Source organism: Panthera tigris, chromosome B2 (assembly GCF_018350195.1).
Source record: "Panthera tigris isolate Pti1 chromosome B2, P.tigris_Pti1_mat1.1, whole genome shotgun sequence".
Taxonomy (NCBI): domain Eukaryota; kingdom Metazoa; phylum Chordata; class Mammalia; order Carnivora; family Felidae; genus Panthera; species Panthera tigris.
Window position 1 is genome coordinate 54,400,100 of NC_056664.1, and position 27,633 is coordinate 54,427,732.

Consider the following 27,633-nt stretch of genomic DNA (forward strand, 5'->3'; position numbering starts at 1 on the left):
AGTGAGTTTTAGACAGAGATACCCAAGGCTGAAAGGGATTAAAACAGTTTTTTATTTCTTTATTTTTTAAAGTTAAAAAATGCTTTTTATTTAGTTTTGAGAGAGAGAAAGAGACAGTGGGGAAGGGGCAGAGAGAGAGGAGGACAGAGGATCTGAAGCAGGCTCTGCACTGACAGCAACAATCCCGATTTGGGGCTTGAACTCATGAACCATGAGATCATAACCTAAGCCCAAGTAGACGCTCAACTGACTGAGCCATCCAGGTGCCTCTGAAAGGCTTTTTTTTTTTTCTCTTAAAAAAAACTTTTGCTGTAGATGATAAAAAGGTAGGGCCTTCTTTAGGTCTGTTCCTTCCAAATAGTTACATCCAATAAAAGCTGTTTTTTTTCCTACTCCCCTCTCCTATTCTCCTGTTAAAACAGAAACAAGCATTATGTCCTTCCTGCTCCTTAATAGTTATAAAATCTATACTAATTATCTTCTATGAAAATGATTTATAATCTGTAGATTTAATGCATGAGAGATTGTCTTGAAATGTAAAATCCCATGCTTTGAGTTGTGGGTTTTTTTTGGTTCGTTTTCTCCAAATCCAATCTTTGAAGTTAAAAAAAAAAAAAAAAAAAAAGCCATACTGCTAGTTGTCTCCTTTTAAAATACTTTGGTTCCCAGGGAGCCTGGGTGGCTCAGTTGGTTAGGTGTCCGATTCTTGGTTTCTGCTCAGGTCACGATTTCACAGTTTCATGAGTTTGAGCCCCTCATTGGGCACTGTGCTGATAACTCGGAGCCTGCTGTGGATTCTCTTTCCCTGTCTCTCTGCCCCTCCCCACTGACACTGTCTCTGTCTCTCCCAAAAATAAAAAGATACTTTGGATCACTTCTCTTTTATTTTTAATGTTTATTTTTGAGAGAGAGTAGGGGAGGGGACAGAGGATCTGAAGCGGACTCTGTGCTGACAGCAGAGACTCGCTAACTGGGAGATCATGACCTGAGCCAAAGTTGGATGCTTAGCCTACTGAGCCACCCAGGAGCCCCAGCTTTTGCTTGATTTAAACATTCTGTTTGTCTCGTAGTGGGATTATTTAAACAATTTTTTTTTTAAGTTTATTTTGAGAGAGAGAGAAAGAGAGAGAGAGAGATTGAGAAGACGAACAAGCCGGGGAGGGGCAGAGAGAAGGAGAGACAGAATCTCAAGCAGGTTCCACACTATCAGCACAGAGCTGGATGCGAACTCACGAACTGTGAGGTGATGACCTGAGCTGAGATCAAGAGTCTGATGCTTAACTGCACCAGTTGGGCACCCCACAGTGGGATTCTTTTTATATGTTGTCTTGAGTTTCATGAGGCTTCTTGAATCTGTACATTGGTTGTCTTGTCCTAATTCTTTCTCCTCTCCTGGAATTCCAAATGTATTTTAGATCTTTTTAGTCCTTCAAATCTTATTCTCAAATTTGTGTTTTCCTTTTTTATTCTTTATCTGTTGATTTATGGTTTGTTCCTCTTGAACCATTTCCCAGTTTTTTTTTCTGTCTTCTGTTTTGTCAGTTCTGCTACCATTGGGTTTTAAATTTTGTCTACTATAATTTCTAGAAGTTCTGTTTGGTTCTGTTAGAGATCTGCTATGTCATGGATTTTTCCTCTTGAACCATTTCCTAGTTTTTTTTTTCTGTCTTCTGTTTTGTCAGTTCTGCTACCATTGGGTTTTAAATTTTGTCTACTGTAATTTCTAGAAGTTCTGTTTGGTTCTGTTAGAGATCTGCTATGTTATGGATTTTTGTTCTTTGCACTCAGTTTATCTGCAGTTGTTTGAGCAAACAGTCTTGGAGGTGGGTTCTGAAATTAGGTTCCTGGGATGGATCATGTTGTCGCGTCTTTTCCACTTTAATGAGTGTGCTTGCTTTCACTCTGACCATTTCTAACTCCTGTAGTAAGCAAGGCTAAGTATCAGACCTTGTGGACATTCAGGCCCTCACAGACCTTTTGCTCTTCTTCCATTGCATCCTGGAAGCCAGGCTTTTTTCCTCTTGTGAGTGGCTGCTGCTTTCAGATTTAATTGTTAGCAGAGTCAACTTCTTTTATAAGGTCATGCTATGGTTAAATAATACAGTTAATATATAAGGTAGCATCTTTTATTTGTGTTATCTCTTGGCACTGTGCCTGGCTCACAGAAGAGGCTGAAGAAATGTTTGTGGGATAGGATAGAATGTGTATCTGATGCATCCTGGCAGGTTGTAAGGTTCTGGTCCTGTCATGCCCAGCTTAGAAATTACTGCTGTTTTGATTTACTTAGGAGACTTTTAAGAACTCTTGTATAAATTAACCAGTTTTTTGGAGGAAAAAAAAAAAAGATTTGTTTTCTTGTAGAAGAGAAGAAATGGGCTTAAGTATAAGTAATTAATCTTTTCTCTATAGTATAAATTTTAGTATATTCATATGTGCCTATGCCATCCAAAAAAAAAAAAAAACAGTAATAAAGTAACCAGACGATTGATTTTTCCATTGATCAGCTTGGCAGAATTACTGAGACATCAACATACTAATTAGAATCTCAGGATATTAAACTATTGTTTGTTTTCTAACTGAATGTTTTGAATGATTATAAATGGCAAAGAATTTGTAAGTGATATACTATGCTATCAATTTTAGTTAATTAACACAGCAGCACAGTGATAATTATTTCCTTTTTTATTTGCTGTCTTTCCTCTTTCCTAAAAACTTACTAATTATTAGCGATTTATTTTTCATTTTTTCCTATTATATGGCTCTCTTTTGTACGTTTAAATGTAGAAAATGTATTTTAAGAATTGGATTATAGGGTCTCCTGGCTGGCTCAGTCGGAAGAGTGTGTGACTCTTGATTTTGGGGTCTTGAGTTCGAGCCTCACATTGGCTGTAGAGATTCATAAAAAATAATGTATTAAAAAAAGAATTGGATTGTAAATAGAAAAAAATGTTTTAAACTATTATTTTAGGTTGAGAATGTTCTGGTTATTTATTACTATGTAACAACTTAAGCCCAAATCTAAGTAACAATTCTAAAATCTGATATCAAAACTGAAAACTAAAACCAAATCTTAAAACTTAAACCATATCTCACAATTCTGATTGTGAGGGATTCATACTGGGCTCTCAACAGGGTGATTTTCCTGCTCCCCATGGTCTCGTTTGAGGTTACTCGGTTGGCAGCTAGTCTGGTGTAGGATGTCCAAGACGGCTTCACTTACATGCCCAGTACTGAGGTGAGAACTTCTAGTATGCTGAACTCTGCTGGGATCCTCTCCATGTGATCCTGAAAGCGAGGAGGTTAGACTGCTTTGGTGACCTAGGGCAGAAGCTGTCAGTCTTCTCAAGATCAGGCGTGAGAGACTGGCATCACTTGTGCCGTACTGTGTTGGTGAAAGCAGTCACAGTCCAGTCCAGATTAAAAGGAAGACAAATAGATCTCAGCTCTTAATGGGTGAAGTGTCAAAAAATTTGCAGCCATTAATCCCCACAGTAATATTAATTAATAGGTCACAGTGCATTTGAGAAACAAAGTGCCTTTTATAGATCACAATACTTAGTACCAATATAGAACTGCATTTATTAGAAACAGTGATAGCAGTATTAAAAATCAGGATATTTGCCTTTGGTATTTGTTTCATCCACAGATTTTTTATTTCCTTGTATAAGAAATGATTTGTAATTGTTTCATTAAGATTGTATATTTTAAACAGTCTTTTCATTAATAATTGTAGTTTTTAATTTTAGATGTTTTAAAAATTTTTTAATGTTTTCTTTATTTTTGAGAGACAGAGTGCAAGCAAGGGAGGGGCAGAGAGACAGGGAGACAGAATCTGAAGCAGGCTCCAGGCTCTGAGCTATCAGCATGGAGCCTGATGTGGGGCTGAAACTCATAAGCTGCGAGATCATGACCTGAGCCGAAGTCGGACGCTTAACCAACTGAACCACCCAGGCACCCCTAATTGTAGTTTTAATATTGGAATTTTTGACATGGCTTTTTACCTGCTAGTACAGGTATGTTTCATTTTAAGAAAAACTAATACTTTAAATCATTTATTTACATTTATTGATGTCCTGCTCCTTTCCACAAAGGATTTGAGGTGACCTGCAACAAGACACATATGACACATCTGTATTGGAGTAAAATATAATTAACAGTGGATAATGAGGGTCAAGAAAAACCATCAGTAAATGGCATCACCGTCTGCCCAATGGCTAAAGCTCCAAACCTCGGAGGCTTTTTCTTCATCCCCTTCTCTTACAATCCATCCATCTGTGCTACTCCAAAATATATTCCAAATCTATTTGTTTTTTTCTACCTTTCTTCCAGTTCAATCCCTCTTACCTTACCTTCTCTTTTCAGCACAATAATGGCCTTTTCAAAACCACAGTGTAAACAATCAGATCTTAACTTTCCTCTCCCTAAAACCTCAGTTTAATGTACCATTCATAGTATAAAACTCTATCTCAGCCAGGTCTGAGGGTTAGTTGTCTGCCTCTCAACACCCCTGCCTGCCACTGCTCTCCATCAGCCTCTTTCTCTTGCTTCAACCTGCTAGCCCTTTCCCCGCCCCTGAAAAAAAGGACCTTTTAGGACCTTTGCACCAGCTCTTTTCTTTGGTTGAGATGCTCTTGCCATAGGTTTTGCGTGACTGACTGCTTTACATTCAGATTTCCCTTTAAATGTCACTTCTTTAGAGATACCACACAACACAGAGTATAAATCCATTCGTAGCACTTTTCTTTTGTTTTATTTTCATCCTAGATTGCTGCCTGATAGTTTGTTTATTGTGTATTGTCTGTCTCATTAAAATATAAGTTTCATGAGTGCAGTTCTGTTTTGTTTTGCTGTTTACAGCTGGATCTCATCTTCTGTAAATAGTGCTTGGTACATAGTAGGTCCTCAATGTTTTTAGAAAGAATTATATGTAAAAAATCAAATTTAGAATTGATGGTGATATTTCCAGAATGTGATAAATTTATTTTAGAAAAGAGGATTCTTGGGGCGCCTGGCTGGCTCAGTCTGTGGAGCATGTAATTCTTGATCTTGGGGTTGAAAATTTGATCCCCACATTGGTTGTAGAGATGACTTAAAAATGAAATCTTAGGGGCACCTGGGTGGCTCAGTCAGTTGAGCATCTGACTTTGGCTGGTGTCATGATCTCATGGCTTGTGAGTTTGAGTCCTGCTTTGGGCTCTGTGCTGACAGCTCAGAGTCTGGAGCCTCCTTTGGATTCTGTGTCTTCCTCTCTCTCTGACCCTTCCCCAGCTCACACTGTGTCTCTCAAAAATAAAAAAAAAACAAAAAAAAAAGTAAAGTAAAATCTTAAAAAAGAGAATTCTTTCGCTGGGATTTACTCTTTAGACTGGTGATATGTATCAAAATCACTAATGGACCTTTAAAAAAATATATACTTCTGTAGGTCTGGGAGCCACCAGGAATCTGTAATTTTGAAAAGCTCCGCCGCAGATCTAATATACAGCCTTATTTAAGGACCAGGGTCTGAGAGAGAGAAAGCTGTGTGGATTCAAGTAGAAGTCTTCTGACCAAAATTATTTATAAACAGAATTGAATATTGTTGATGTGAAGTTTATAGATGAAATCTCTGGGAAGCCTTATTTATATCTTTACTTAAGAGGCCTTTGTAATAGACTAGTGATTCCAAAGTGATGTGCTAAAGTTGATCATTTGGGAGTGTGGGAAGGAAATAAATAATATGCCTTATATAGTTTGAATTTCCCTTTACAGTTTTGAGGGGATGGAAGCATGTTTTAAGTACATAATACATAGTAATACATGGTGGAAGAAAGTGTGTGCTCAAGATATTTTGTTTGTGAAAATGTGGGATCCAAAGAGCGTGGAGATCACTCTGCCAGTCTGGATAGGTTATGCAGTGTTAACAAATGAGCCCTAAATTTCAGTTGACTATCAAAAAGGTTTGTTTCTCATTCATGTTGTATATATTGTGTGGTCCATCTTTAGCCCTGCTCTGTGTCATATAGATGCTGGCACTCAAACTGGTTGAGCAGGCGTTATCTGAAATTTCACCAGTTGCTGTGGCAGAGGGAGGAGAGAATTGGGTAAACAATGTGCTTATGAAGTTTTTGCTGGAGTGTGACACATGTCACTTAGATTTCACTGGCCAAAGCAAGTCACATGGCATTGTAGGAGTCCAGCAGGTAGGGGACATACAACCCTCTCTTAGTTCGGGACTCTGCACAGGGTGAATAGCAATACAGTCTACACAGATAGCTTCTAACTTGTTACTCTGTGGAACATTTGCCTCACCAGAGCTCACTTTTAATCTCTTTTTAGGAGAGCTGGCAGAGTGAAGCTGCTCTCCCAGTTCCTGGTTTGATGGAGAACATCAAAAAGAAAAAGAACATAAAGCCCAAGTACTTAATATTGTTAGTAAAGCAGCATGTAAAGCAATGTAATTGTAACGGTTTAATTATAAAATGTAGAAATACAGCTTTATCAAAACTGTTAAAGCCCAGTAATTTCTGTTTGACAAAAAGATTTATACCATTATACCATACGCCATTTGAAACATTGAGGTGCTGTTTGGTGGGTGTGTCTGGATAACAGGGATTGAGATGTGGGGAATTGTGAGTCGTGGTGGAAACAAAAGAACTTCAGAGCTCAAATGTTTAGGGTCTTTGCTAATTGAAAATTAATCAGAGTAAAGGTTGAGCATCTGTAGAATAGTAATGTCAGTTACTATGGAAATTTGATTTCGTTTAGAGCAATTTGTTTATATACTTCTTTTCAGGAAGATGTTTATTTTGTGGAGTGTGATACACCTTGATTGTAAGATGTTGCAGTGATCTTTATTAGTTATTTTGAGTACCCCCCAGAGATCAGTCCTATGTTTAATAAAATGACAAGTGTATAGAAACTAGGTTAGTTGCCCCAAACATTTCAATTTATGCCTGGAAAACAGAAACTAATCAAAATGTAATCTGTAAACATTAGTGATGTTAATAATAAATATTTACCATGTATTAAGGTCATGCTATTGGCGATGCCTATTTGAGGCACTTTCCATACTTTATTTTACTTAAAAGCTATGTAAAATACGTATTACTTTTTTAATTTTACTGATGAAGAAACTGAGGTGCAGAGAGGTTAATTAACTTAAGATGTGAACTCAGGGTTCTGCATTTAAAAACTATATACTTTCCACTCTGTTACTCTGCTTTTATAATTGTTCCACTGTGTCTGTTTTTATTTTGTTACGTGAGATTCTTTGTAGAAGCAGGAAGCCATTTAATCTTGTCTTGATGTTTTAGAGGGTATTTTCTGGGCATGTAGTAGCTAACTTCATTGAGGGAGTCTGAGAATATGAAATATGCTCATATTTTACCTGTAGTTTTTAGACAGAAAACAGAAGAGAATACTCAAAGTTATTTTAGATATTTGAAAAAATCGAGTCTGTAGCAGTTTATACTAATTAATAAAGTTTTGTAAAAGCATCCTGTGTTTTCCGATGAGAATTTTCTTACTTTGGCCGTTTATATTTTGGTTATAACTAAATTGATAAATGAAAATATAGAATGTGTGTGACAAACGGATGAACTTTTTAATTCACCAAGGAAAAACAGTATTTACCGAAAGGCTATAACACAAGCAGTGACATGAATTTTAGATAGAACATGTGTTATTTAGAATGCACCTGGTTTCTTTGGGTGAATGATTTAGAAACATATTGAATTCCTTAGAATTTTTTCATTATTTCTAATCTAAGCAAGAGTAGGCATTTTTTCCCCTATCTTTTGGGGGAGGGTAACATTTCAATGAAAGAAAATCTTACTACATTTTTTTTTTTTTTTTTTTGGTAAGCTTTATACCCAGTGTGGGGCTTGAACTCATGACCCCAGGATCAAAAGTAGCATGTTCTACTGACAGAGCCAGCCAGGCGTCCCTTTAATTACATTCTTTAATACTCTAGTTTTTATTCAGAAATTTTTGAATTAAAAGAATAATTTAGTCTTGACTCTGTTTCTAAGGCAAAAGACTATTGGGGCACCTGGGTGGCTCAGTCAGTTAAGCATCCGACTTTAGCTCAGGTCATGATCTCACAGTCTGTGAGTTCGAGCCCCGCGTCGGGCTCTGTGCTGACAGCTCAGAGCCTGGAGCCTGCTTCAGATTCTGTGTCTCCCTCTCTCTCTGCCCCTCCCCTACTCATGCTCTGTCTCAAAAATAAATAAAAACATTAAAAAAAAAAGACTATTTGTACAAGTAAAGTCTTGTAACTTATTATGTTGCATAAGTGATGTGTGCTTTCACTGCTTCCCTGATATTTACTAGGTAAGCAATTAATTGCTTACAAACACCTGTGGTATTGTTAATGCAAATATTTGAGCTGAGTTTAGGGGAAAGGGAGATACTGTATTACCCTGGAGAAGTATTAGCATTATATATTGCTGTCGGATTTGTTTAGTTAGAACCCAAAATATTAGGAGAAACATCTATACGTTCAAAGATACCTATTTCTTTGTAAGTGATCATAAAAGAGCCATTGTGGGTTAACATACTTGAACTTCAGTTTTTTAGGCTGATTCATTACACTTTTGGGGGGCAAAAAACAGTATACACAGTCAGTTATGATTATCTTCATCAATAGTGGGGAGAACAGACATGTATATTAGAATTTTATTTAAATTCAAGTAAGTGTTCATTGAGCAAATTCAAAATACATTTTTATTTTATCTTTTTATATTTCCAGTTGGAAATTCACTTAAAAATAAAACTTTCATAAAGACATTAAGATTCCTTCTCCTTTCATTTTATCTCCCTAATCAGTTTCTTACTTTATTAGTTGCTGTGTGAGAATTACAGTTTGACTCTAAAATTGGTCTAAAATATACCTGCCTTTGTCCAAGTACTCTCTGTAGTTTGTATCTGGTTGCACATTTAAGTTTTGAAGGATTTCCTGTATGGAATGCAAAGGAAAGGTAAATAGTCCATTAAGTTGAGAAGATACTGTCAACAGAGACATAAATAAAACAAATGCTGAAGCAGAATAATTTGGTGTTAGCTCTTAGGAAAATACTTGCTATTGCTAAACCTCAACTTAAAACACTGTAGAATGAGTACTGATTATATAGAATTTGTGCTATTAACACCCTTTAAAATTTTTACCTGTAACACTTACCATGACATCTAGTTATATTACATTTTTAGTTTCTGTATTTAAAAAATTTTTTTTAATATTTGTTTATTTTTGAGAGAGCATGAATAGGGGAGAGGGAGAGGGAAACAGAATCTGAAGTGGGCTCCATGTTAAGGGCAGAGAGCCCAATGCGGTGCTCGAACCCACGAACTGTGAAATCATGACCCGGTCCGAAGTCGGACGCTTAACCAATTTAACTTAACACTTAACTGAGCCACTCAGGTGCCCCTAGTGTTGGTATTTTTATCCTGTTCATTACCAAAAAGGAATTTTTGGTGAATTAAAAAGTTGAAGATTTTAATCAACGACTTTTTCTTGATGTTACATGTTTGTTCACCTCTCTTGCAGAGCATCATCTTGTTTATTTGGAGACTGCTTGCATGGCCTTGTGAACTTCAGTGTCAGGTTTTAGTTGAAGATCCAATTTGATTTCTATTTCTATTAATTAAATTAAGATAATATCAACCTTGTAGGGTTGTTGATATGATTAAATGAAATAGTATAAATTAGTGTAATTAGCAGATGGTATGCATGGGCCTCACCCTCCATTGGCTTTTTAATAATCTATGGGTGGACACACCTAAACTGCCTCCTCTGTACTTTATTTCAGCTTTCATATAACAGCTGGTGAGCAGACATTTTAAGCCATTACACGGTGGTGAGATAGTTGTCTACCAGCCAGTGATTCTGTTTCAGTTGTAGTGCCAGCATTCTCTTCATGGTATGGTTTGTGTTATTACTTAACTATTTTGTAGAGCTTTTTCTGCCTGTGCTCTATAGAAATGGGCAACGGAAGGGCAGGAATGGAGTGATGGTGGGTTGAATGGGTATGGTTTGGGCCCAGCCTCACTTCAGCTAGAGTGTGTTCTTTTCCTAATTTCTGTAACATAACATTGTTCCAGGTTAAGATTTCCTTTTAAGGTAGCTTTCAGAATATGCTTGATTTTTACCTTTCAGGGAACACAGAGAAAGAAAAGCTTAACTAATATTAGTAGTTAAGCAACATTAACCTTAGACTCAACAGATTTGGATAAATATGGAAATCATTAGCCATGGCAAAGTGGTGATTCTGTAGTGTCACTCTCATACTTATAGGACTTAAGCTAGTCAACAATTTCTTCCAAAGTAAAAGGATATGTAAGAAAGCATTCAACATTTAGAAATTGAATTAAAAAACACCATTATAATAACATTCATGAAATGGGTAAGGAATAAATTTACTAAAATATGTGCAAGCTTAAGGAGGAAAATAAAAATAATATGTAATCCCTTTACCTAGAGTTAGACAGTTTTACTTTGGTCTAAACTTTCTCCCAACACATAAACTTAGGCACAGATACTGGCATGGAATCTCTTAAAGGTTTGTTTTAATTTGTCCTCACCTAACTGTATTAATTTACTTTCAGCTAACAGTATTTCATGGATATTTTTCTATAACAATAATCATAAGTTGTCATAATTTTAAGAAGAATTTTACCAAGTGTAGAATATTTCATTATGGTATAGTTCTGTTTTCCTTTTTAGTATTTTAAAGAGTAGGAAGTTTAACACATATCCAGAAAAATATATATAAAACAAAAAGATACAGTTCAGTAGATTATTATTAAGTGAACACTAGTCTGCCATCCAGGTGAGGAATAAAGCATTACTCTTACTCTTCATACTTATCCTTGTGTTCCCCCTGTGTTTTCCTTCAACTAGTTGTCTTCTCTCTCTTAGAGGAAACCACTGAAGTCTGACTTTATGGTAATCATTTCCTTTCCTTTTTTTCTCTTGAGTTGACCACCTGAGTGTTCATCCCTAAACAGTATAATTTTTCTTACTAAAACAAAACTTTATGTAAATGGAGCAATGGGCTATGTTTTATATTGTATCTGGGTTATTTTGCTTAATATGTTTTTAAGATTTATGCATAGTGTGTGAAGTTTATTTTTGCTATTGCATAGTCTATACTACAAATATATTACATTTATTCTGCTTTTGATGCATTTTGGGGTTTTAATTTTTGGCTGTTGTGAATAATGTTGCTTTATGATTATATGATAAGTGCTTGTTCATGTTTCTTTGTATGTATGCTTCTCTAAAGGGCTGTGGTCTGAGAACTGGAACATTCTCATCACTTGGGAACTTGTTAGATAATTTTTGGGACCTGCCCTAGAGATTATGAATCAAACTGCAGGAGCCGGGTGCAGCAGTTTCTATTTTAACAAACCTTTTAGGTGTTTCTCATGAATAGTACTGCTTGAAATCCATTCCTCTAGGGTAGGGTTCAGCAAAATGTGGCCTGTGGGCCAAATCCCGTCTGCTGTTTCTGTGTGGCCTGTGAGTGAAGGTTGGTTTTTACATGTTTAATTAGTTGAAAAAATTAAAAGAGGATTTCTTATTAAAGAAAAATTATTATACGAAATATAAGTTTCAGAGTACATAAATACAGTGTTATTGTAACACAACTGTATCCATTTATTTATACATGGCTGTTTCCTTTCCATAAGGACAAACAGTGTGCTTGTGAAAGAGACCTTGTGGCTTACAAAGCCTAAAATTTTAACTATTGGGCCTTTCCTAGAAGAAGTTTGCTTATCTCTGCTCTAGTATATATAGTTAGGAGAAAAATTGCTAGGTTGTGGGATATGTTTACCTTCAACTTATAAGATAATGCCAGATTTTCTAAAATGTTTATACAAATTTGTACTGCTGTCAGTGGGTTTTGAAGAATTTCATTGCTGTACACATTCATCTGTATTGTCCAACTTAATTTTAGTTCTGGTGAGTAGTAATACCTTCATTGTGTTATTTTGCCCCCCAAATTGTAATGTGAGAAGATTCAAAAATACAGAAAAGTTGAAAGAATCTTATAGTGAATACCCATATGTACTCATCATCTAGATTCTACAATTTACATTTTACTGTACTTGTTTATCACTTATTTTCCATTCCTGTATCTATCCATTTCAGAGTAAGTCCATTTCTAAGTAAGTTACAGAAGTGGTTACAATTCCCACCTGTATATCCTGAAATTCAGTGTTTGTTAACAGTTCTCTTTTTATTTAAGGTAAAGCTTACGTACAATGAAATGCACAAATTTTAAGTGCACCATTCATGAGTTCTGACAGATGCATAAACGTGTGCAACTCAAACTTCCCAAGATAACAGAACATAACTGTCAGCCCTAAAAGTTTCTGCATGCAGCCTCCCAGAAAATCCCTGCTCCTGCCCTCCAAAAGGCAAACCACTGTTCACATCTTTTTCTACCACATGAAGTTTTGCCTGTTCTAGAACTTTATATAAGTGGGATTAAATAAGTCTTTTTGTGGTCGTATGTTTTCACTTTTCCTGGGTAGATACCTGGGAGTCAGATTTTTGAGTCATAGTGGCAGCTGTCATTAGTTTTATAACCAAGTGGTGGATCTTTTTCCAAGGTGGCTGCACCATTTGTATTTCTACCAACAATCTTTGAGAGTTCCAATTCCTCCACACCTTCACCAACGTTTTTTTTTTTTTTTTTTTTTTTTTTTTTTATGTTAACTATTAATGGTTGTATAGTGTTAGGTCATGGAGTTTTTCACTGTAGTTTTAATTTGTGCTTACCTGATGACCAAGGAGATTGGGCAACTTTTCATAGAACTATTGACCCTTTAAATTTTCTCATTTGTTAAATGCCTATTCATGTTTTTTGCTTATTTTTCCATTGAAGTGGTTATCTTTTTTTGTTGTTTCTGTCTTGGCTATTTTGGGGCCTTTGTGTGTCCATATACATTTCATAATTTTTTTTAATGTTTATCTATTTATTAGAGAAAGAGAGCATGGTGTACACGTGCTGGGGAGGGACAGAGAGAGAGGGAGGGAGAGAGGGAATCCTAAATAGGCTTGACACTTAGCATGGAGCCCTGTGTGGGGTTTGATCTCACGACTGTGTGGTCATGACCTAAGCTGATATCAAGAGTTGGATGCTCAACTAGCTGAGCCACCCAGGGTGCCCCTCCATATACACTTTAGAACCAACTTGTAAATGTTCACACATAGAGATGCAGAAACTGTTCTAATTTTGAGAGTGTTTTGAATTTATAGGTCAATTTGAGGAGAAGCAGTACATTTGCAATATTTGGTCTTCTGGCACAAATGGGATATCTCTCTGTTATTTTTAGTTTTCTCCAATTTCCCTAAGTAAGATCATAGTTTTTTTTTGTTTTTTTGTTTTTGTTTTTTTTGTGGGGGCCTTGTACGTCTTTTGTTAGATTTATTCCTAGGTACTTGATAGTTTTAATCCTTTTGTAAAGAGTAACCTTAAAAAGTTCCATTATTGAATTTGGCTGCTGACATACAGAAATACAACTGGTTTTTCTGTATTTGACCTTGTCTCCAGAAATCTTGTTTAATTAGTTCAGTAGGTCTAATTATTTGTGGCTTTTTCTGCATTTTCTAAGGATACTAATCATACAATCTGTGAATAATGACTATTTTATTCTTTTTCAGTCCTTACCCTTTTTTGGTCTTACCTATCTGGTTCCTGTTGATGGAGTCTTACTTCCTTGTGTACTTTGTTATTTTTGTGTGCTAGAGACTATTTGGGAAGTTATTTGGAGGACCATATTTATTGAGGCCGAGGAGGATTGTCTTTCTTCCAAAGGATTTTCATTTGTTTCTTTCATGGGATTGTAGGAAGTGCTAGTTCAGGATGATTTTAATTTAAATCTAAAATCTGAAGTCCCTGTCCCACTAATAATTGAATACTTGGCTGCAACTCCATATGAAGGCTGATAAACTTCTGGTTCATACCCACTTAAGTCCTTCAGTGTGCTAGGGAGTAGGGCATAGTTACCACTTTTGGCAGGGTCTCCATGAAGCTGCTTTCCCAGAATTTAGCAAATATTAAGTCCTTCAGTGTGCTAGAGAGTGGGGCATAGTTACCACTTTTGGCAGGGTCTCTATGAAGCTGCTTTCCCAGAATTTAGCAAATATTAAAGCGGGCTTTACATGACAAGGCGTACCTGTTAGTCTGACAGTTCCCAAGTAACCTGTGAGAACTTTGATGCAGATGGATTGGTCTGAATCACCTACCTAGTCCACAGTCACTACAACTTGAAGAGGTTTTTTTTATGATTCCACTGAATTTATATTTCTGTTCCTGAGTTTTTTTTCTGTTTCTAGAATCTCTCTCTTTTGCAAATCACTTTTTATAGTTTCCCATTCATATAGCTATCGTCATATTTGTCTTTTCTTTACACATATTAACATAGTTATTATCTATATACTTTGAGTCTTTTTCTCTTTGCTCATGAAGAGATGTTTTATTGTCAACCTTGTTATAAAAGACAATATGATTGACATTGTATTTGAAGCTGTATTTGCAGGAATCGTTTCAGGCATGCTGGAATGTGTTTCCCTTCAGAGAGGATTTGAGTCTGTTTCTGCCAGGTGTCTGGAGTATTTGAACCAAGGACCACTTTAAAACATGTTCAAGGCTTGGGATTTGATTAATGGCATTTAAGTAGGGGGATCTTTTGTTAGATACTCCACTTTCATTTGAATCTGACTTTATATATGAATATTAATCTGTGCTTTAAAGAAGATGCTGTTAAAATTTTTATCAGTATTCTTTCTTTGATTTTTGTGAGAGATTGACCTGAATTATAAAGCCTGCTTTACTGAAACATCATGTTCTACTTCTTTAACCAAATACCTGTTGTTGGACATTGAGATTTTTTTTTTCTTACTTTATAAATAATATTGTGATGAAAAGAAATTATTCCTTTATTTGTATTTGTCCTGTTAATTTACTTCATACTAATTCTGGAAGTAAAATTGTTAGGGTCTGCTTGTTTTAAGGCTTTTTGATACGTATTGTCAAAGTGCGCTACACAAAGATTGTCCTGACATTGTGTTTTCTAAGTCTTTTTAATTTTTGCCTTTTTAATAGGTATAAATTAATATGGCATTATTATTTTAATTGACTCCCCTCCCCATTCTTCGCTGTCCTAAATAGGAATGTTTACCATGGTTATTCTGTCCCTGTTCTAGTACTGTTTATTGAGTGTGTGTGTGTGTGTGTGTGTGCACGCACGTGCAGAGGATAGATACCTTGTCTTTGAAATGAGAAGCTTTATCGTTTTCTAATACAGAGACCACCAAGCATCATCCACAGATGCTGAACTTTGAGACTAATGCCATTACTGAATAGAACTTTTAGATTATTTCACTTGTGATGGGATTGAATGTATTTTGTAGCATAAGTTGAGTGAACTGTAAATTAGTGACTGGAAGAATGGATTGCAATAATCATTGGTGCTGTTCACCAGTAAATTTGGTTTCCTTCTTTCTGGGCAAGTAGTAGAATTATACTTCCTGCTCCTTTGGACATTGCACACCTGTAAGATTTGCTGTTGTCAATGAAATGTGAGTGGAGTTGACCTGTATAACTTTTAGAAAGAACCAGTTTGCCATTATGCAGGAGATTGGAGCATCCAAAAGCTATCTGATTGCGTGGTGAGAACCACTGGTAGTGAAGTGTTCCTGCTTCCCATTGCCGCCTTCCCACCACCCCTTCACGAACATGCAGAAAAGCAGGAGATACCATTTTTTGTTAACCCATTAAAAATTTCAAATTCTTTAACTGTAGTATAACCTAACCAATCTTAACCAATGTAGATCACTGTAAAAGTGATCAGGAAAGGTACAAAGGCTGATCATCTGGACAATTATAAATGAATGGAATTTTAATTTACTTTTATTTTTGTCATTTATATGATTATTGTTTGTGTTTTGCTTTTAGATTACTGTACTTATGTCCTTACAACCTAGGGGTTTATTGAGAGTAATTTGGATGTTAAATGATATAAATATTCCTTTCAGTTTGTTGTTTATATTTTATCTTCATTTTCAGATCTTTTCTTTTTCTCAAAGTTTGAAATTCTTATCCAGTCAGATCAGTGTTTTCCTTTTTGAAGACATAATGGTCTGAGCTAGTAGATCTATAGTTGTTCCTAGGAAAGCTGGTAGTTTAAGTTTGAAGTTGTTGTGTATGGCTAGAAAATTGAGAAATAGGGGCACCTGGCTGACTCCGTCCGTAGAGCACACGGTTCTTTTTTTTTTTTTTTTTTGAAGTTTATTTATTTTGAGAGAAAGAGATAACGAGTAGGGGAGGGGCAGAGAGAGGGGGACAGAGGTTCTGAAGTGGGCTCTGTCCTGACAGCAGAGAGCCTGACATGGGGCTCCAACCTGTGAACGGTGATATCAAGACCTGAGCCGAAGTTGGATGCTTAGCTGACTGAGCCACCCAGGCATCCTGAGCACATGATTCTTGATCTTGGGATTGTGAGTTTGAGCCCCATGTTGGGTGTGGAGATTGCTTAAGAATAAAATCTTTAGGGGGTGCCTGGGTGGCTCAGTTGGGTAAGCATCCTCTTGACTTCAGCTCAGGTCATGAGATCCCCAGCATTGGGCTCTACACTGACAGCGTGGAGGCTGCTTGGGACTCTCTATCTCTGTCTTTGCCGCTCCGCTGCTTGCATGCATGCTCTGTCTCTCTCAAAATAAATAAACATTAAAAAAACTTAAATTGGTAAAAAAGAAAATTGAGAAATAGTTAAACTGGTGCACCTGGGTGTCTCAGTTGGTTAAGTGTCCAACTTTGGCTCAGGTCATGATCTCATGGTTTATGAGTTTGAGCCTCACATCAGGCTCTGTGTGCACAGCTCAGAGCCTGGAGCTTAGTTCCGATTCTTTGTCTCCCTCTCTCTCTGCCCTTCCTCCCTGCACTCTGTCTGTCTCTCTCTCAAAAATAAACATTAAAAAAAAAACACAAAACAGTTAAACCACTCTTAAATGCAAATATGCATTTTTTTTAAATGTATGTTTATTTTGAGAGAGAGCATGTACGTGAACTCGAACAGGGGGGAAGCAGAGAGAGAGAGGAGAGAGAGAATCCCAAGCAGGTTCTGCGCTGTTAACACAGAGCCCTACCCGGGGCTCTATCTTCTCATGAACTGTGAGATCATGACCTGAGCCAAAATTAAGAATCTGATACTTAATCAGCTGAGTGACCCAGGTGCCCCTGCAAATACATAGTTTAAGAAATTAATATAACTCTTGAATTAAGATTATGGTTCTTTTTGGTCTGTATTAGCCTGTGTTTTTATTATAATTTCTTTCCTAGTATAATACTTTTTCTTTTTGCTGTTGTTCCTTTGTGGTATATGTCTTCAGAAGTTGGCACAGTAGAGGTGCCTGGGTGGCTCAGTTGGTTAAGATCTGACTCTTGGTTTTGGCTCAGGTCATGATCTCACTGGTCATGGATTCAAGCCACATGTCAGGCTCCTCCCTGGCAGGGTGGAGCCTGCTTGGGATTCTTTTCTCTGCCCCTCCCCCTCTCGCATGCACTCTTGGTCTCTCTTTCAAAATAAACTTAAAAAAAAAAAAAGAAATTGGCAGAGTAGGAATTTGAAAGTATGTTGAATTTAAAATTTCTTTCATATTTTGACTTTCTTAATGATTTAGTACTCATATTAGGAATTATTTGAGATATCAGGATTTTTAAAAAAAATTTTGTGAAAGTACAGTATCTTTACTAGAATAGGAAAGTGTTTTATTGAATGAAGGCTTAATTTCTTTTAAAAATTTTAATTTCTTAAACCACATAAAATGTATTTCCTTTTAGATAAGTGATGAAGAGAGGAGTCTCCGAGAACATGAGATTATTGCTTCATCAACCTCTTCGAGTGCACCTAAGTCGGAGTTGGAGTTGGAGTCAGTTTATAAGGTACATAAACTTCTAAAATACTTCCTGGGTTTTGTTAAATATATCACATTGAGCTTTATATATGTATTTAATTAATACAGTTGTATAGCCTCTGGTCACTGTAGCTTCTCTCTGTCCTGTTCAGAATTCATTTTCACCCCACTGAGGGTGTGCCAACCCTTCTGTGCTGGGCTGTCCTCCTACATAGCCTACATACCCTTGTAACCTTGTTGGAACTCTGACCCTGCCAAGGCAGACCATTCTCTTCAAGAAATAGTCTGCTCACAATGCTTAGGCTTTTACACGTCATGCTGAGTTGCACTGGCAGGAGTACTCTCCCCTCCTTGAAGTCTACTTGACTTCAACACTTCGTTCTGGATCACTGCTGTGTGATAGCCTTTTACATCACTCTTGGGCTCTGATGCCATGCTTGGACTGTCTTCTCCACCTGCACTCTTTCTTATCCTGTTTGGGCTATGATGCCATCTTCCTACTTGCTCTCTCATGGCAAGACCTTCTTTAACCTACTCAGGTTCTGACCTCTTGAACCAGGCCACTTCTGCTGCCTTCTATTCCTCAGCACAGGTACCTACTTTGCTTGCACCCAGTGAACAGCTTTTGGACTGAATAATTCAGAAGGGGAAGGGGGAGAGCTGAAAGTGATTTTAAAATCTGACAGTTGTAACACTACAATTTCCTTTGAAAAGGATGTACTGATTATTGTTGGTGAGTGCCAGTAGTTTAAAATCCTGCTTCCACATGAGCTCCCTATTTAGGCTTCCGCCTTCTACTCGTTAGGCCACCATTCAGTAAGCTTCCCAAACTTAGAGTATGGGAATCAACATTTATTCCTCCCATACCACACATTTCCCATAACTCTGCCTTCACATCATTTTCTGCTTCTCCTTGGGCATTTTTATTTCCACTGTGACTACCTTAATCTAGAATCATGGAATATTGGAGCTAAAGAACCCCTAAGGGTCATTTATACCATCCCTTTCTCCCCTTCCCCCGTTTTGTAGATTTGGCCACCATGGTTTAGAAGCATTCATTAAATGTGTAGAAATCATAAGTCTGGTCAGTCACAGAACTTGGACTAGAACTCATGTTTCCAAACTATTCCCATCTCTTCCCTGCATCATTGAAATAAACCCTCTAACCTCTTCCTCTAATATGTTCTGTGTAAGTTGTTTGGTGCTGTGTCAGACACATACCACCCTGTAGAGCTGTTTGACTTCCCATATGTGTCTGTCTTGTTTTCTCAACTATGTGATGAACTTTAGGACTGTGATGAACTTTAGTAACAGATCTGTTAAAAAAAACATGATTTGCTTATTGGGTGGTGGTATTGGATATATGGAAGAATCTTAGGCATATTGATTTAATTCCTCTAAAACTTGGGTGACTAGGCAATTTGGGGATTATTTGTTTCACCTGATTTTTTAACCTCATTTTTAAAAAGAAAAACTATATTGTAGAAAGAGGATGATTTTCAGTTTACTAATACCATATTCTGCTCATATCATAAAATTTTAGGGTAGGTCTTAGGATTTTAAAAAATGCAAGTGGAGTGGTATTTTTTTTTTTAAATGGTATTTACTGGCAAATACTTCAGTAGCAGAACTGAACACTTACTATTTCCATTTCTTAGTATTGAGATTAGCTTTTCCAATATATTTTTCTGGAGAAAGAATGGAAACAGATGAAGAAATTTGGAATTACTTTAGTAATTTTCAGCACTGAACATATTGTATATAGATAATAGATGCAGAATAAAGTTGTGGAAAATGTCATATGAGGGGAATGCAATGTGCTTAGAGGGCTTGAGTTGAGAGTTTAAAATTCTGAGGATTTTAATTTGTAAATTCATGAGTTAAGAGTAAAATAATGCATACTAAGTTATTTTTCAAATCATCTACTCTGAAATGAGCACATTTTTGGCTGTCATCTCTTCCTAATGTTTATTGTTTAGCTTTAAAAAATAGATTTTTTTTTTTTTTTTTTTTTAATCTGCTGGGACAAATGAATTTCTCGCAGGAAGTATTTTGTTTAGACTTAGTATGTATGAAGACTTAGGAGGATTTCATGACAGGTACCGACTTACTTTCCCTGTTTCACATGAATTCAGATCCCTTTTGCTGATGCTCTGGATTTGTTCCGAGGAAGGAAAGTCTATTTGGAAGATGGCTTTGCTTATGTACCACTTAAAGATATTGTGGCAATTGTCCTGAACGAATTTAGAGCCAAGCTGTCCAAGGCTTTGGCAGTAAGTATTTCACTTTATTTCTGTTTTTTACTTTATGTCCACAGACACATGTTTTAATTATATACCCTTGGTAGTTTTATTCTACACTTCTTCAGAAATAAGTTAATTTAATTTTTATAACAACATTCAAATTGCTTATGATGTACTGGTAATTCTGGAAGCACTAAGTTTTTATTTGTTACTGCCCATAATTAGTTTTCTTACTTATCTTTCTCATAGTAATACTAATAGTGAGCTGATTAATTTTGTGAGAAGCTTCTATGGGTTATGTCTGCAAGGTCATGCCTTTTTTCCTTGGAGATGCATTTCATATAAGGCCCTTCACATTTGTTGTGGCCTGTGGTGTATATAACACCTAGATTTCTGTCCTAAATTGGTATTTTGTGTCAGTAGAGGGTAATGTAGAAGAAAGTCTTTATATTAAGTAATAAAAACAGTGATATGCTAGGGCTGCAGCAAACAACCTGCTGAATGCAATTGGTGGTAGCTGTTTGAATAAATAACACGATCAGTGCTTTTCAATGGATTTGTTGCAAGTGTTACAATTAAGTGATAACATCTTAAAAAATATATATGTTTTGGTAGGGGCTCTGAACACCCCACTTAAATCACTGAGTTGCTCATCCAGACAGAAAATCAGTAAGAAACAGTGGCTTTGAATGACACATTGAACCAGATGGATATAACAGATTTGTTCAGAATATTCTATCCCCAAATAGCAGAATGCACATTCTTTTCAAGTGCACATGGAACAGTCTTCAGAATAGATCACATTAGGCCACAAAACAAGTTTCAACAAATTCCAGAAGATTGAAATCATGTCATACATTTTTTGGAGTCACAGTAATATAGAACTAGAAATCATCACAGAAAAACCTCGGAAAGAACACAAATACTTGGAGGTTACATACATGCTGCTAAATAATGAATGGGTCGACAAAGAAATAGGAAATCAAAAGATAACATGGAAACAAATGAAAATACAGTGCCCAAACTTAGGGGATGCAGCAAAAGCAGGTCTAAGAGGGAGGATAATAACAGTAGTGGTCAAGTCAAGAAGAACAAACAAAGCTGAAAGCCAGTAGAAGAAAGGGAATAATAAAGATTAGAGTGGAAAGAAGTGAAATAGAGACTAAAGAAACAATAGAACAGAACCAGAGCTGGTTCTTTGAAAAGATCAACAAAATTGATAAACTTTTAGCAAGACTCAAGAAAAAAAGAGCAAGGACTCCTATAAAATCAGAAAGGAAAGAAGTAACAACCAACACCACAGAAATATAAAGGATTGTAAGAGAATATTATGAAAAATTATATGCCACCAAATTGAACAACCTAGAAGGAACAGATGAATTCCTAGAAGCATTTAACCTTCCAAAACTGAAACATGAAGAAATAGAAAATTTGAGCAGACTCATTACTAGCAATTACATTGAGTTGGTAATCAAAAAACTCGCAAAAAACAAAAGTCCAGGGACAGATGGCTTCACAGGCAAATTCTACCAAACATTTAAAGAAGAGTTAATACGTATTCTTCTCAAACTATTTCAAAACATAGAGGAGGAAGGAAAGCTTCGTTCATTTTATGAGGTCAGCATTACCCTCATACCAAAAGATACTACAAAAAAGTACTATAGGCCAATATCTCTGATGAACATAGATACAAAAATCTTCAACAAAATATTAGCAAACTGAATCCAACAATCCATTAAAAAAAATCATTCACCAGGATCAAGTTGGATTTCTTCCAGGTATGCAAGGGTGGTTTGATATTCACAAATCAATGTGATAAATCACATCAAAAAGAGGTAAAAACCATATGATTGTTTCAGTAGATGTAGAAAAAGCATTTGAGAAGTACAACATCATTCATCATTAAAACTCAGTAATACAGGTTTAGAGGGAACTTACCTCAACATAATAAAAGCCATATAACAACATAATACTCTGTGGTGAAAAACTGAGAACTTTTCCCTTAAGATCAGGAATGAGACCAGGATGTCCACTGTCCCTCTTTTATTCAGCGTAGTTTTGGAAGTCCTAGCCAGAGCAGTCAGACAAGAAAAAGAAATAAAAGATATCCAAAGTGGTAAGGAAGAAGTAAAAATTTTACTCTTTGCAGATGACGTGATACTGTATGTAGAAAATCGGAAAGATTCCACTAAAAAACTACTAGAGCTGATAAATGAAATCAGGAAGGTCATAGGATATACAACTCATATTCAGAAATATTGCCTTTCTATACACTAATAATAAGTAGCTGAAAGAGAAATTAAGAAAACATTTTGTTTAAAATTTTTTTTTTTAACGTTTATTCATTTTTGAGAGACAGAGCGTGAGTGGGGAAGGGGCAGAGAGAGAGGGAGACACAGAATCCGAAGCAGGCTCCAGGCCCTGAGCTGTCAGCACAGAGTCTGACGCAGGGCTCGAACTCATGAACTGCAAGATCATGACCTAAGCTGAAGTTGGATGCTCAACCGTCTGAGCCACCCAGGCGCCCCAAGGAAACATTTCTGTTTATAATCACGCCCACATGCTGATATAGCTGAATTATACACATTTAGGTAATCTCAGTCAGTGATTAAAATGATTTATACCAGAAAATATACTTTTTAACTCCAAAGGAAAGGTTGGCCTATACTTCTAACTGTAATTAGTATAGCTTAAAAAGAGCCACATCACGTAAACTTGAAGTTCTGAATCAAGTACCAAAAAAGGTATTTGAAAAAACAAATCAGATAAAGTGCTTAGGAATAAACTGAACAACAGAAGTGAAAGACCTGTACTCTGAAAACTGTAAAACACTGATGAAAGAAACTGAAGATGACATCTACAAAGGGAAAGATATTCCATGTTCATGGATTGGGAGAACTAATACTGTTTAAATGTCCATTCTACCCAAAGAAATCTACAGAACTAATGCAATCCCTATCAAAATGCCAATAGCATTTTCCGTAGAACTAGAACAAATAACCCTAAAATTTGTATGGAACTATAAAAGTCCCCGAATAGCCAATCTGAAGAAAGAGCAAAAAAAGAGGTGTCACAATCTCAGATTTCAAGGTAGACTACAAAGCTATAGTAAGCAAAACAGTCATATCCTGGCACAAAAATATAAATATTGATCAATGGAACAGAATAGAGAGTCAGAAATAAACTCATGCTTTGATGATCAATTAATCTATGACAAAGGAGGCAAGAATATACAAGAGGAAAGTCTTTTCAGTAAATGTGAAAACTGGATAGCTACATGCAAAAGAATGAAACTGGACCACTTTCTTGCATGATATATAAAAATCAATTCAAAATGGATGAAGGACCTAAATGTGAGACCTGAAACCATAAAAGTACTGGAAGAAAACGGGCAGTAATGTCTTGGACATCAGCTGTAGGAACATTTCTCTAGGTAGTTTCCTTTGGCAAAGGAAAGGAAAGCAAAATTAAACTATTGGGACTACACCAAAATAAAAAGCTTTTGCAAAGCAAAGGAAACATTAACAAAACTAAAAGCCTTCCAAATGAGAGAGATTTGCAAATAATGTGTCTGATAAGGAGTTAATGTCCAGATGTATTAAGAACTTAATACAACTCAACACCAAAAAAATAATCTGATAAAAAATGGGCAAAGAATCTCAATAGACATTTTTCCAGAGAAGACATATAGATGGCCAAGAGATACATGAAAAGATGCCCAGCATCACTCATCATCAGGAAAATGCAAATTAAAACCACAATGAGATATCACCTCACGCCTGAGAGAATGGCTAAAACCCAAAACACAAGAAACAAGTATTGGCAAGGATGCAGAATAAAAGGAACCCTTGTGCACTGTTGATAAGAATTCAAAGTTGTGCAGTCACTGTGGAAAACACTATAGAGTTTCCTCAAAAAATTAAAAATAGGATTACCATATGATCCAGCAATTCCACTACTATTTGCCCAAAGAATATGAAAACACTAATTCAAAAAGATATATGCACCCTTACATTTTGCTACATTATTTATAATAGCCAAAACATGGAAGTAACCTAACTGTCCATTGATAGATGAATGGGTAAAGAAGATGTACACATACACGAATATTATTCAGCCATGAAGAATGAAATCTTGCTATTTGCAACAACATGGATGGATATAAAGGGTATAATGCTAAGTGAAATAAGTCAGAGAAAGACAAATACCATATGATTCCACTTAATGTGGACTTTAAGAAACCAAAGGAAAATAGAGACAAGAAGCAGGCTCTGAAATACAGAGAACTAATTGATGGTTACCAGAGGGAGGGTGGGTGGGGGTTATGTGAAATAGGCGAAGGGGATTAAGAGTATACACTAATCAAGATGAACATTGAGCAATATATAGAATTGTTATATCATTATATTGTACACCTGAAATAATATAACACTGTATGTTTATTATACTTGAATAAAAATACACATTTTGCAGTATTGTTGCCTTTTAATAGGAATTTAGTTTTTAAAAATACTATTTTTGGTACTTGGTGCAGAAGAGAACTTTAAAGTTGTGATGTTACTCTTTATACCTATACACACAGTAGAATGATAGGCCAACCTTTTCTTTTGAATTAAAAATTGTTATATTTTCTGGCATAAATAATTTTTATTACTGACCGGGGTTACCTAAACATGTATAATTCAGCTATTTCAGCATTTGCGAAGACTAAAATATTACCTGTGGTTTGACTGATAAGGCAGTTAATGAAACCACCTAGTATCATAGGTGTTAACTAACTTAAATCTTCTTTCTCTCTAATTCTGTATTTTTCATATTTAAAAAATCCTCAGTATAGTTGATGTTTTTAAGTAGTTTCTTTAGTTGTCTGTGACTTATGTTGGACCATCATCTATTTACAGATGAAGATAGTGTCTTTCACTGCTATGAATCTCTGTGGCAAACACTGATGTTTGCCTCCTGGTTGCCCATTCCCCTTGTGTTATTATTACTGGTTTTGTTCACCCATTTTTCTCTCTGCTGACATTTTGGACAACACTTCTTTGTGTGAAACAGCTGTATACTTTTCAGGATGTTGGGCATCTCTAGCTCTAATTTACTAAATGCTAATAGTGGCCCTCCCCAGTTCCCATGACAACCAAAAATATCATCGTACATTTGCAGAAAGCTTCTAGAGTATTGGTAACATCCCTGTGCTGATTTTGAAAAGTTTTGAAAAGATTTTGAAAAGGAAAGTTTTATTTTCTTTTTTTTTCTTCCAAATTGTTAGTCTGTGTACATAGTATATGTAATTTGGCTGAAAATTTGAATTGTTCGGGTGCTTCTGAAAGAAAGTTTTTCTTACTAATAAAAAATGGGCACATGCATATTTGCTATTCAGTTTTTTTCAGTTTATCTTCCTAATAATTTAATGTAGAAAGGATATGTGCAGGTTTTTGCAAAGTTTATTTTTTTGTTTTGTGCAGAGGATGCAACCTCTAAATATACTGAGGTTAAGGACAAACTTTTTTTTTAAAGTTTATTTATTTTGAGAGAGAGAGGGAGAGGGGCAGAGAGAGAGGGAGAAAGAAATCCTAAGCAGGCCTACACTGACAGCACAGAGCCTGCTATGGGGCTTTGAACCCAAGAACCATTAGATCGTGACCTGAGCCAAAACCAAGAGTGGGATGCTTAATTCACTTAGCCACCCATGTGTCCCAAGGGCAAACTCTTTAAGTTCTTAAGTTAGTAATATCTTTATTTTTTTCAGCAAATTGCATTTAAGTTTTGTATCTTGTTGGTAAAAAATACAGCATATGGGGGTACCTGTGTGGCTCAGTTGGTTAAGCTTCTGACTCTCGATCTCACGGTTCATGAGTTTGAGCCCTGCATCAGACTTTGCAATGACAGCTCAGAGATTTCTCTCTGCTTGGGATTGTTTCTATCTCCCTGTCACTCTACCCCTCCCTTGATTGCACTCTCTCTTTTTCTCTCTCTCAAAATAAATACACATTAAAAACATACGTAACATATGAACTTTGAATTCCTTTCTGTTGCTTCCCTCCTGCTTATTCTTTTCTCCCCCCGAAATAACTTTTAAACAAAATTGATAATCTTTTACAATTTTGAAATTGCAATTCAAAAACAGTTGCAAGTAAAAAACTAGCTTTTTGCCACAGCCATTTGAGAATAAGTTCCCAACCTGATGTCTCATTACCCCCCAGTACTTTAGGGTGTAATTCTTATAAACAAAGATGTTCTCCTATATAACCACAGTTCACCTTTCAAAATAAGCACATTAGCACCAATACATGACTACCAGCTAATCCTCAGACCCCATTCAAGTTTCACAGTTGCCTCTATCATGTCCTTTATTTCAGAAGGATCCAATCTTCTATTGCATGTATTATTTAGTTATGTCTCTTTAGTCTGTCTGGAACAGGTTCTTAGTTTCGACTTTTATGACTTTGTTGCTTTTGAAGAAAATAGGCTAGTTATTTTGTAGAATATTTCTGTTGGGATTTGTTTGATGTTTCTGCATGTTAAGATTCAAGTTATACATCTTGAGCAGGAATATCATAAAACTGGTGATATGCTGTTTTTATTGGATCCTGTTAGGTAATCCACGATTTTGATTCATCTCAATTCTGATTGACTTAGTGTATTTTCTCATTCTGTTGTTGAGAGACATTTGGTTTTGTTTTCTTTCTTTTCGTTATTACTAATACTGCTGCTCCAAACATTCTAGGACATTTTTGGAAAACACAGTTCTGTTGTTATATGCCTAGGATTGGAAATGTAGGGTAAATAGGGTATGTCCATGTTCCACTTTAGGATTCTGACTTAATTTTAATGAATTTGTCCTATAGATAGTTACCGTAGTCCCATCTTGTACCACCTTCTGCTTGCTCATGACACTCCAGCCATACTGGCCTTTTTTATTCTGCAAAAGTGCCATGATTGTCTCCTGCCTAAAACACATTTTCCTCTGTATTTGTTCAGCTGGCTCCTTCATGTTAGATATAATATTGTTATTGTTTATTTCTTTGGTAATTGTCTACCTCCACTACAAAATAAGCTTTATAAAAAAAAATTTCATCTATCTATCTTGTTAAGTACTGTGTCCCTAGTACCCAAAACAATATGTGGGTAAACAGAAAGTTATTAAAAAAAATAAACTATTAACTGAAAGAACTGGCCAAAGCTTCTAAAATTGTTATGTGAGGCAAAGAAATATATCTTTCCTTCATTCTTTTTCCCCTAACTAGTTATCAATTCATTGTATCTCAGCTCCTAATTCAACCTTTATGCCTCCTCTGTAACCGGACCCTAATATAATTTTTAATATTTGCTCAGTTTAAAAAAAATATAAATCCCTTGATAATACAACTCCTTAAAAAGATACAGTTAGGGACGCCTGGGTGGCTCAGTCAATTAAGCATCCACCTCTTGATTCAGCTCAGGTCATGATCTCATGGTTGTGAGATTGAGCCCCGTGTCAGGCTCCAC

General features: G+C 36.0%; 1 protein-coding gene across 3 annotated transcripts in view; it reads left to right on the plus strand.

Annotated features, from left to right (window-relative positions):
* Positions 1-27,633, plus strand: part of PRIM2 (DNA primase subunit 2) — a 344,380-nt gene that overhangs the window by 46,966 nt on the left and 269,781 nt on the right. For all 3 annotated transcript variants that reach the window (XM_007095550.2, XM_042986602.1, XM_042986603.1), the window contains 2 exons: positions 17,829-17,930; positions 20,038-20,175. In XM_007095550.2, coding sequence (XP_007095612.1) covers positions 17,829-17,930; positions 20,038-20,175 — 240 coding nt within the window. The remainder of the gene's footprint in view (positions 1-17,828; positions 17,931-20,037; positions 20,176-27,633) is intronic.